The 12,321-nt window shown below is 47.9% G+C and overlaps 2 protein-coding genes across 2 annotated transcripts in view; one reads left to right on the top strand and one right to left on the bottom strand.

Annotated features, from left to right (window-relative positions):
* LOC126561676 (SRSF protein kinase 3) overlaps positions 1 to 12,321 on the top strand; it is a 415,191-nt gene that overhangs the window by 129,235 nt on the left and 273,635 nt on the right. The window lies entirely within an intron of this gene.
* Positions 4,152 to 12,321, bottom strand: part of LOC126561824 (terminal nucleotidyltransferase 5C) — a 44,581-nt gene continuing 36,411 nt past the window's right edge. Inside the window, exon 2 of the mRNA XM_050218156.1 lies at positions 4,152 to 6,183. Coding sequence (XP_050074113.1) covers positions 4,270 to 6,183 — 1,914 coding nt within the window. The 3' untranslated portion in view covers positions 4,152 to 4,269. The remainder of the gene's footprint in view (positions 6,184 to 12,321) is intronic.

The raw sequence follows: 12,321 nt of genomic DNA, 5'->3' as shown, positions 1-12,321 counted from the left end.
TGGTGTGTTTGTCTCCATTTCTCTCTCTCTCTCTCTCTCTCTCTCTCTCACTCTCATCTCATCTCTCGGCTCAGTGATTCTTTCCCACCTTCTTTGGACAAGTGTCCAATGAAAGTGGATTGCATGGTTCCCTACGTTTGGCAAGACATCGATTTATTTCTATTCGCATTCGTTGCGCGATAGAGCTTTTGGGCTAAATCGTATAATGAATAGCAGTAGCCATTTGTTGATGTATTGATTTTGTTTAAACACTATTTTATGATGATTACGTGTTTTGTTTGCTTTGTTTGTTTTACCCTTTTTTAATGACTTTATCTTTATACTTGCTGCAGTGCATTCTGTATGTCTTGATTTGTGTTGTGTTTTTGTTACAATTTTCTTGATATTTTCTTGTTTTTATCATCTTTTTTCTTGTGTTTACTATTGATATCATCGTACCGTTTTGAAGTTTGTTGCTTTTTTTGACTTGTTTCCTAATTTTTGCTTCTCTTCGGCCTGGTCTGTTGTAAAAAGTTTGATGTGTTTGCTACGTCTCTGACTGTCTCTCAACGCAGCACTGCCTTTTATGCATTCTTTATGCATTTATCAAACATCAGACCACTAGTTAACACGAAAAATGCATCTCTTTCTCTTTCTTTTCTCAGAGAGCATTTCCATTTTCCTCGTTCGTTGCAGCTTTTCTTTCCAACCGGGATTTATCATCATTTCCACATTGTTAAGTAAAATACGTAGCGTTACTTCATTGCAACAGTTTTGAAATCTCGCTTCAACCTGCAGACCAGCGCAGCTCCAACAGCGCAGACAGGTTTTACCACTCCCCTTTCCTCCTCCGTCCCTCACCCTTCCTACTGCATCCTTTCCCCATTCCCAAAGCTCTCCACCAAACGACGGGACAGCCGAACAGGGTGGGGCGGGAGAGAGGGCGAGTGGAACGAATGGAAGTCACGAGCCACAGTCATACGTAAACATTTGGACAAATATTTAGTTTAAAAGCATATGCATTAACAATGAGTGTCGCGCGTTCCATCCTCCGCCGCCGAATGTTATCACCTACCAACGCACCTCCCCCGAGCAGTCTATCTTGGTTTCTTGGGTTTACAGTGTACAGGTCGCTTTACCGTTTGCTGTCTGGCCTGACGAACTTACTACCGACGGTACATTCAAAGGTGGGTAAGCTACGTCGGCCTTCACTTGCTTTTGCTGCTTCGAAACTTCTCTCTTCACTTCGTCGATCGATTTTTTTTCCTGCCCTTCACTCTAAAGCCCGAATTTCACTCACCGGTTTTCCCGTTTAACATTCGTTACGCATCGCTGGTATCTATAGCATCTTAAAAACAAATTGTGAGGAGGAATAAACACAGCCATGTCTCAGTAATTAGATTTTTCTTCCCTTTGTTTTGTCTCTCATCTTCCTAATGTTCTGCTTCGTTTCGCTAGTCTCACTTCTAGCTCACATCACTCGATCTCTCTCTCTCTCGATTATTTAATTCTCACCGTCGTTTTTTTTTTTCGTAATCTGCTCTATCAATCCCATCCCAACAGAACCAAATATCCTCCTCATACGCTTGCAACAGAGCCCCAGTACCCTTTCTGCACATCGCAGGATACGCAAGGGGCGGACCACCTTCGGTAAATAAACGCCAGCGCCAGAGCATCAAACATTCAATCGAAAATATATTTATACAGTTCTACCTTCTGTATAGATTGATCGGTAACAGCTTTCTACCGGCTCCAGGTGCCGGGATGTGCTCAATCGCAAATGGATTTTCACGGTGCACTGATGCAAAACTGATGACTTTGTGAGATCCGGTGAAGCGACTGTCTTCCGTTCGTATCCTAAACACTTCAAACTACTTTTGTTTGCTAAATTCCTTTCTGATCGATTCATAAAATCGGTGTTTTTTCCTTCTTCTTGCTTTAGTATGCACATAATATTGAGCACACCCGGGACGTCCCCGATCCCCGCCTTCGCTTCTTCCTTTAACGACACTTTTAAATTGCGTGAACCTGTTTTTTTGTTTTGTTTAGTTTTTGTTTTTTTTTTCTTACGTAAACAGCAGTCTTCAAATACACGATTCCTTTACAATTATTTACAGCATTTTGCCTGTGTGTACACCCACCTACCAGCCACCCACCCACTGCTTACAGCGGGATCAATTAAAATGTAGCCCCTTTGTGTTTCATTCTTGTCGATTGATCGCGGCCGATCGACTCGGCAAACGGGCGGCATAAAACGTTTGATAAGTACATGCGGATCGTGCGGGATGCGTTTTGATCGGTTTTGCTCGGTATTCTGCTGAAACATAATGGCACAACACAGAAACACATACACGCACACACACACACACAACCCTCTGCTCAAGGATAGTTGTTCGGTTGAACCAAAGACTAGGCGCCTCCATTTTCAACACCCCGTTTGTGTGACCCATCATCATCTTCAAACCGGCCGATTAATGTGAAGCAACAAAACAAAACAAAAATACTTATTTCAAGAAACGACTAGCACACCTACACACACACACACACAAACAGATACATCGAAATGAACACGTTCCCGCGCAAGTGCCTGTGGGATGAATTGCTTGTAATCGGTTAAGTGGTTTGCCCGGTTCGATTGTCCCGCCGGTTTTACTTGATTGGCACACACACACACACACTCACATGCACACAAACACCTCTCCAGTTGCCCAAATCACAGTGACCCTCCGAGAGAAATCCCCAACAAAAATCAAATAAGGATGCTTACACTCGAACGCAAACAAGCGTGGTGTGATCGATGGTGATCGGTTGGAAAGAAAAATGAATTCCCAATTATCAACCTCACACTCGCCGCAAACAAACACGCTTCTTCGAGTGGAGGAACTCATAGTTTTGGAGTGTTGCAGCAAGAAAAACAAAAGCCATGCTGCCTTTTACACAAACAGAAACACGCCAGAGCGTTCCACCAAAGAAGTGGACCCAAACCGACACCACAATGAGCATGGGTTGTCCACGTGTAGGGGGGGGGGGGGGGGGGGGTTTGGGAACCGGGAAACGTCTAGGTTTGTGTGCGAATTTGTTTTGCTTTAGCATTTCGTTCATACTTAGCTGCTACGTATGGTTTGCTTGCCTGATTGGATGCAGTTTCAGTAAAATACTTCAAATTTATATTTTCAATGCTATTAAACATACAGATATTTCAGTTTTGTTTCGCCTGGTACGGTAATGTAACTTCCGCTGCTTTGCCTCTTGTACTACAAGTTCCTTTTTTTTAAGTGTTTCCTTCTCCTTTTGCTTCCTTCCACTTTTTTTTTTTGTTGTTTCACTTGGGGTTTTCTTTCTTTAATTTTACAGCTTAATTTTTCAATATACTTCACTTCATTTTATGCCTTCCGTTAATCTGATTAAAATCGTGACATTTGTTTTGTTTTGTTTCTTTACGGTGTGTAAAGCTTTAGTTCTTACCGTATGGGAACACTACGCTAAACGGTGGTATCGTACGACGGCGTTCAAGACGCAGCTTGCAGCACTGCAAGCACGCATTGAGTCGTTATTGCGAACGCGACCGCACCGTATTACGCGCGCGTGTGTGTGTGTATGTATGTATGTGTATCATCGCATTCCGTCGAACCGTGACGGTGTGTTTCTTCATCATTATTAGGATGTAAAAGAACAAATTAGGAAGATGAGCTTCTGGTTCTACCTGTATGCATCCTTGTCTAATGGTTTTGTATTGGTGTGGCTTTTCCATGCTTTTCTGTTTGTTTACTTGTTTTCGTTTGTCACAGCCACGTAGGAGGACTCAGCAACTTACGCTATCAATGATCATCGTTCGACGCCATCTTCCAGCAGTAGTCCTGGTTGACACGGGTAGTAATAGTAGCAGTGATCGCCAGGAACCGCGTACACGTATGACGGTGTAGGTGAGGCTGGTGATAGAGTCGTCGCCGTCGTCGTCGTTGGCTGCAAGTCTGCCGACGTAATCGATACGGTTGGGATGGGTTGCTGCTGTCTTGCCATGGGTGACGATCGCACATCACTCGCCAGGCAAGGCTGCGGGTATAGGGACGCTGCTAAGCGACCCCCGACCGTACACGCGTACGAACAGTCCTGTGTGGCGTGCGCACTTGTTGAGGATGGAACTAGTATCGAGGGAGACTGTGACTGTGGAGCTGGCTGGGATGAGGGTGGGGATGGTGATGTTTCGGCGGCTAGCTCCGGCGAAAGGTTGGTGCCGGCAATGCTGATGATGCTACTGGGGCCTGCCACCGCCGGCAGCGAACTCACTAATCACGTCGTTATCCAGCTGTTACACGTGCACTGGGTGTAGGGAATGAGCGGAGCGTAGTAGATTCCGTTCGCGTACAACAGTCCCGGTTGCGGTGCGAGTGCGATCGCCTGGGTCTGGGTGATCGCGGTCGACTGTTGTTGCGTCTGTTGCTGCGACTGCTGCGATTGTACTTGCTGTGCCGTGGTCGGACACTGTGGAGATGCTTGCTGTGACTGCTGCTGTTGCGATTGCGCCTGGTGCTGATGGTGGTTCGGCGAATGAGCCATCAGGGTGGGCGATTGCGGGGAGAGCTGTTGGGGCGACAGCGACAGATGGGACATTTGCGTCTGGAGCTGAAGCGTGGTATGCTGCTGTTGCTGCTGCTGCTGCTGAGTGTGTGTGGCCGACGACTGGACAGTGGTGGCTGTACTGATCAGAGCAGCGGTATGCTGTTGCTGATGTTGTTGCTGCTGATCGCGGTAAAAGATCTCCATGGCAAGGGATTCGATCAGCATGAGCGTCTGGCGGCGCTCGTGCCCCATCAGACACACCGTCGACTGCTCGACGACTTCGAATAAATGCATCAGGTACTGGTGCTGCAGGTGCTCCTCACCCTCGTCGAAGAAGTGGTTCTTCAAGTACGACTCCAGCTTGCTGCGCTGTTGTCCGATGTCGGGAAAGTCAATGAAGAACCGCGAGCACATGTACCGCTCGAGCGTCTTGATGCGCTGCGGATCGACCGGTACGTAGTTTCGTACCAGCAGGTTACAGTATTTGAGCAGACCGCCACCACGGATCTCCTCCGGTTGGCGCGTAGAGATCAGCTTCTTCTGCAGATGGTACAGTGCCTCCTGGAAGTCGCCATACACCGACTCACCCACCACGGTCGGATAGAAATTCTCGGTGATCATCGGCATCTCGGCACAGTCGTAAAACAGTAGCAGCGAATCGAGCACGATCTGGAACGAGTCGACGCTGAACTCAAACTGCCGACGCATCGTGTCGACAAACTTTAGCTCCACGTTCTTGTGGCCGGGCGAGTTGCCGAGCGAGATGAGACTCCAGCGATCGCCGTCACTGTTCACCTTCACCATCTTGCCGACGTACGCTTCCTTGAGCGAGCACTGCGTGATCTTGCGCTTCACCACACCCTCCGGCATTAGGTCAAGCAGCGAGGACAGTACGGCCGACTTAACGCGATCGTAACTCCGGCTGGTGCTGAAGTCGACGGCAAAAATCAGATCGAGATCGTTGTATGGCTGCGGCTCGGACGCCAACACATGACTAGCTGCACCGCCGTTCAGACGAATGTCCTTTACCGTCATTCCAGCACCACCGGCGACCACCTCCGCCTCGAGCTTCTCGCGCACAATGTTCACCAGATCCTTCAGCTTCACCTCCAGCGTCGGGAAGTTGCCGCGACCGTGTATCGAAACCGGCTCGTTCATCACGTCGTTCAGCTTCATCACCTGCTCGAAGGACAGCACTGCCAACCGTTGGGCCGAAATGTCCAGGTGCTCGTACGAAGCACCCGTCTCGGAGCCAGCCGATGAGATACAGGACGATGAGGACGAGGTCGACGAAGCCGACGATGAGGACGAACCGGACGATGCCGCCAGGGAGGCGGTCGTCGACGACGACGACGAGTACGCCGACGAAATGGAGCTGTTCGAGCGGGGTGATGGCGGTGGCGAAACCGAACCACCCTCCGAATGAGCGTAACTCATCGTCGCATAGTTGAACGTGGCCACCGGGTAGGCATGTGGATTGGTGTAGATCGTCGTCGTCGCCGTCGTTGCTCCGGCACCTCCGGCACCATGGCGGCTGGTGGCATTAGAGCAGTTGCTGCCGTAACTGTTCTGCTGATGCGCCTGTACATGATAGCTGTCCATGATCCGTTGGGAGTAAGAGTCGGGAACTTTTAAAGTTCCGCACTGGAATGGAAATGGAAAGCGAAAAAAACCAATCGATTAGAACAAGGGTATGATCAGTGCGCAAAGACGAAAGCAACAGGAATCAATCATAACAGAACACTCCATACGAGCAGTCTAGGTCAGCTCTAAAAATCCCAGACACTATGTACACACACACACACTTTGGATGGTTGGCTCGGGGTGATGGAGGGCAAAACAAATTAGCTGACGCGCGTATAGATGGTTACCACATCACGTTGTACGACGGCACTACTTGCATAGCTGCCTCGAGCAGCTGTTTATTGTGTTACAATTCACTCACTACACGAATAGGTTTATTTGTGCTTCAGCAGTACCACTTAACCAGTACAAACGTTAGTACAGTTTGTGAAAATATTTAACACATTAAAGAAACAATTTTTCCACCGCACCGCAAACCAAAGTACACATGTCTTGCAGTAGTTCAACACACGTCACTTATGGTCGGGATTAGCGGACAACGGTCGCTGTTACTTCCGGTAATTTCTATACCAGCTGGAAACAACATGACGTCGTACACACGTTTCGCAGACGATCGTCCATTGTACGACGTACTCAGCAACAACGCTTATCATTACCCATTTAAGCGATCGGAACAACAGAGCAAAAAGTTCATGTGTCAGGCTTTATAATTCAATTGCTTGCGTTGGTTATGCGCATTCGCTTTTCCTTTTTCCACTCAATCGCCGCTTCACCCGCTCGTATGCAGTTGAACTTCTTTTCACGTTTTGTTCCTCGACAACACCTGGTCCTGATGCTTTCGCTGTGTGGCTAAGATCGTAACGTAACAGATAAAACAGCTTCGACCTTGACTTTCCAAAAAATTGCGCCGACTTTTTCACAAAATCATCTTCCACCTACAACAACTCAACAACGCATCCGCTACTACTTTCCTACCTGTGACTGTGTTGATCGGTATAATTTTTCCGGACCGGTCACCGTGACACTTCCGCTGCGTATGCAGCTAAACGATCAGTATCGACACTGCGGATACACGTGAATCGGTACCGCGGTCGCGTTGTACTACTGCTGTTTCACAACAAATGCACAAACACCCAGCCACACGCAAAACACTCCCACCAAAAGGTCACTTTTTGCACGTGTGATAAAATGGTACAAACATCAAATGCTTCCAAGCCAAGTTCGCTTAGCTTTCCACGCTGGGGGGAACGGGAGTAAAACTAGAACATAAAATAGTCACCCTCAATATAATCGCTGCGTACACACCGCGAGCGTGTGTCCGGACTGCGTGTGAGAGAATTCGCGAAAACGCACCACCTCGCGCCGTCGTTCGAAACGACACTGAGCGGGCCGCTACTCTGCGCGGTTCGCGTTGGCGGTCGACATTGCAATTTAGAATAAAAAAAAAATCCCTCCTCGAGGGCGAAGAGTGCGAAAGGGATCGGGGTTGGAACCCCCCCCCCCTCGTGGGGGGGTTGTGGGTGCTGCCACGACGCTGCCGTGTTGTCCACTGTCTCCCCGAACACTGTACAGTGTCACATAGTCAAACACACCAATACACCGACATCAGGACACCCCAGCGGTTGCAGAGATCGGCGGCAGTACGTCTCCACTATTGCCGTCGCGCTGTGTTGCCTGAAATAGGTTCTCTTCTCGTCGGAACGGTGTGCGACCTTTTACATACACATACGCTCAGTGCGGCAAAAGGAACTCGCGAGTGATCGAGCGAACAACCCGCCTTACCCTACAGGTCAGGGGTTGTGGTGGTGGTGGTGGTGGTGGTGGTGCTCTAGGCTTACAATGACGGAGACAAAAATCCCCTAAAACGCACAACTACACCACACTTCGCTTTTTTTAGTGCCTGCACAACAAAACAACGTCGCCACTTGTCCGCACCACAACGACTCGGTCCGCGGTCACCCCCTATCAGCCCTCCTCCCCTATTATGCCTCCCACGATGTCGCTCCCCGTCAACCGATAATTGCGTCTCGTGAGCGCACCGCGGCCATCAGAGATCTTGTTTTTCTGTGTGCCTGCCTTTTTTTTTCTACTCCTATTTAGCCTACACTGTGTCCACACCGCCATTCACAGCCAGGCACTATTATTGACGCGTTTTGTTGTGCGGTATTGTTGTGCCGCATTGGCATATTGTTCGTTCAGTTTAGGCACTTTTTGTGTCTCTTGTTTCGCTCTGCTTTCCTCCTAAGCCTTCTCCAGCACCTACCCTGGAGAAATATTTAAAACCATCCCCAAAGGTGATGTACTACTTCCCCCCAATAATGCTATTTTGAATGATATCTTCTGTGCGGTAATTCATGAGATATTGCCCATCACATTATCGTTCGAACAAGAAGCTGATGTTAAGGAAGTACGGGAAGTTGTAGTTGAAATTTTCATCGAACACTTTTTCTTGATTTTATACTATTGATGAACTTAATGGAACTTTCCTACTCTATTTCCCTAGTCTTCCGAGCTCGGAGCGCAAAACAAACAGCACCGTCACACAGGATGCAGTGTGCTAAAACGAAGCATTACTCATCAATTAGACAGTTTAGACCCTCAAGCTACAGTTGTTGACGCGATTTTTTTCCCCGCTTGCTTGCTCTGAGTTTGGGGCGACCAGAAATGTGCTAATTTGCAAGCAAAAATACATAACTACCTGGTTGCGTTTCGTTTACAACTCCATGGAGAGATATTACTCAAGCAAGTCAAAAATTGATCGACCAACTTGTCACAGTTTGAGATATTCAAATAACAACGATACACCAGATATAACGAACACCAGATTGCCTGTAAACAGCCTTGGCGAGAATAGGCATGTAGTCTAAGGTTTTTGGACGTGGGAGACGTCTCAAAACGTGCAGAGTATTTCTCAGAACTGACATCTTTGCGAGATAAAATAATCTGAAATTCAGACAGTGTCAAAATTTGCTCAGCTTATTCTCTTCGGTCGCTGGCTGGTACAACAACAGCAAGGTGTTTTCTTCGAATGATGCTGTTTGAACAGAACCACCTTTCGTAATGTTTAAACAATTCCAAGCACACAGCTGTTTTTATTAGTTCATCAACCTAAGCATAACCTGAAACTATCAGTTCCGTCGCACGATAGTTCACCCAAAGCCTGAAAGATTTCGTCAAGTGGTTGTTTGCTGTATAAATAAAACCCCAAAGTGTTCGCAATATTAAACTGTTTGCTTAAAATACGCATTAAATTGACAGCTTGCAAAGTCGCTTTCCTGTCCACACACGTCGAAATGGAGCAATCAACAACAGCAGCAAAGTAATCGATTAATAACAGTTTCCAAGGGTGCAACAACACGGCATCTACACAAAGTCGACGGTCGATGCAACAGAGCACAGTGTTTTATGGAGTACTCGTACACAGAAAAAAAACCTCCACCACACGAAAGAAAAGGTCCCACTCGTCTGACATAATACTGGGGTATATATGCGAGGGTTGACAGGTGACGACGGTGACGACGAACGGTGGCTTCACCTCTGATACCAGCACACTACTGTCGCTGGATTGACTTCAATTGGAATTGCATGCAAAACCGATGCCGAAACATCGATCGTAGCACACATTACCTGACTAGAATGGTAGCTCCTGTCTACACCGGTCGGCACCATGTTTTCTTACGGCGTCCAGAGACCCCGCAATTTCGGTTTGTCTGACGCTGAGTTACGGCTCTGCATACGTACCGATGGTGGCGCCCAACCCCAACGTCAGTATCCTGGAGGTCGAGTCGTGCGCCAACCACTCGCGTATCTGGTGCAGTTATTCCACCCCAGGGGGCTTTTTTGCATTTCAATTCGACCTCCAAGTGCAATGTCCTCGGCACCCGTATCGACGTAGAAAGCGAAAATAAAACAACAGAACAGCAGCATACTCTGAGCACGGTTTAGAATTGGAAGCTATTTTCGTGTTTGCGAGAAGCAAGCGAAGATAATGGAGTGATCGCGTCAAGATCCTATCTACAAGCGTCTGAAACGGATGTACTTATGCGCGCTCAAGGATCAGAAAGTCATCAGTTGGTGTGAATCGTTCGATATAGAGCAAGAGGTGCTGCAGATCCAAGATCCCAGACAAGAGATCTCCGCGACGCGACGCTACACACAGGGCTGCTCCCAAGGACTTCGGGCTGCAGAGATCGGTAGTGAGATCTCGGAACCAAGCGGTGTACCGCTTTTTGGACGCCAAAACTGCGTGAGACGCACGTACGTGCACGAACGAACGAGCTCGCTAGCTCGAGTGGTCAGACCTTGACGGTGACGGCGACACAGTGTTTGAGCCATTAGGACAACCGAGGCCTCTCTGGACCGGGTTGCCTCGGTGACGGTGTTTCGATCGTGCGATTAGTGTTTTTGGGTGGTTAGCATCACGCGTCTCTATTACCCCTGCTCAATCCATACGGGCCATGCAACGCACACTAGGTCAATGTCAGGAGCGGGGTAAGCAGATCTGCTTTACGTTTATGCGCTCACTTATTCGCATGAATGAAACAGGAACCGTTTGTCGGATTTTGGCGGCATTTTAGATGGTGTATATTTTCGGAGCAGTAGATACGATCTTCGAACGGAAGTGGAACACACAAGGAGCCGGATCCGCTAGAGCGAAGGTTGCGAAGAAGGAAGAACGTACACGCGTGATTTGATCTATGAAAATTAGCGAAGGTATTTTGGGTTTCGTAAGCTAAATTGGTGGTAAATTCTTCTCCTAACTGAGCCTTGCCGGACAAGCTGTCCGGCAAAACATCGCAAACCTGATGGCGGTGAACGCAAATTAAAGTGTCTCACGTGGTGTCAGCGTTTCTGATTTCTTATGAGAGGGAGCTGAAGCAATACCCACGATCAGATACGCTTGTCGTACAAGAGTGTTTAAAGTTTTTCGATGCATGGAAGAATGCGTGCCCCTGGGCGAAACGTGATCCGATCAACAACGAAAAAAATCCGGATGTTATAATAAGTGATTTCATCGATCAGGTCGTTGCATAAGCTACAAGAACCAAGCCTCCTCAAGAACGAAACGGGATAGCATGGAACAAAGCAGCATTAGCGGCAGCAGCAGCGGATTGGCTTTTAGTTTATATTTTATGGTCGTCAGTGTGTCTCTAACACTCCTACCAGGCACGGCGCAATACGTCATGCCTGCCCATGGAGCGTATGTGACCTAGTGAAGCTTTCAACCCTCAGGGAGGGGAGGAAAACCCCAATCAAATGCGTGAAGGTTGCCTTCGGACCGGACTTAACCGCGTTAACCATTGCGAACTGGTGCAAGTACAACGGCCAAACCAAACCAGTTCCGTCGTCGTCGTCGTTCGCAGGAGTTTCAATCGAATGTCCGAGGACAATTTTCGAGGGCAAAGGGAGCTGTACACCTTACACCACTACCTGCCCACGTCTTGGCCCACGTTCGATATATTCAGGCGAAAGATTAATAATAAAACATATTACAAACAAATAAAAACAGACTACCAACGCACGAAGGTCGGCAATGGCCGGCTCGGCTCCAAGATATGTGACGGTGCGCGTTCTAATCTAACCTATATTTTTTCCCGCTCACCTGGGCCCGGCCTCGATAAGATCCTTGAGGGGCCGGTGTGTTTAGGTGTGTTTAGGTGGTGCTCGGCAAAAGGAAGGAGACTCAAATGGAAGGGGAAAGAAAATTAATAATAGTTTGGACGCGCATAGGCGAATTTACAGCCATCGTTAAGGATAGGGGAGCAAACCGCACAGCTGCAGGACATTATGCAATTATTACTGTACCAGGCAGGCGCGATCGATCAAAATCCGGTGCGGTGATCAATGGGCAAGGTTGAGCAAGGGCAAAATAATTTATCGATCCTCGATAGTCAGTGTGGCGCTATGAGTTATGGTGTCTTGAAGAGACACTTTGCCGTGTGACCATGTCACTGCGTGTACCTTTGCCGAGCGATGGATGGTTGTAATTGGAATTTGTAAACATGATGTTTATGACATTGTTTAAAACTAGCAAAGCAAACACAAAATACTTGAAAACATTACTTGAAAACATGCCAGCACAGCAAGGTGTTGGTGAAGTTTCTTCAACAATGTGTTATTGCTGGGGAAAATAATTTTGAATCAAAATTGAGAAAACATCGCCATCGGAGCCGACCGACAAAATGACCTCGATTTTTG

Source organism: Anopheles maculipalpis, chromosome 3RL, assembly GCF_943734695.1.
Source record: "Anopheles maculipalpis chromosome 3RL, idAnoMacuDA_375_x, whole genome shotgun sequence".
Classification (NCBI taxonomy): Eukaryota; Metazoa; Arthropoda; class Insecta; order Diptera; family Culicidae; genus Anopheles; species Anopheles maculipalpis.
The sequence above is the reverse complement of the archived record's forward strand: the minus strand, read 5'-3'. Positions and strand labels throughout refer to the sequence as shown.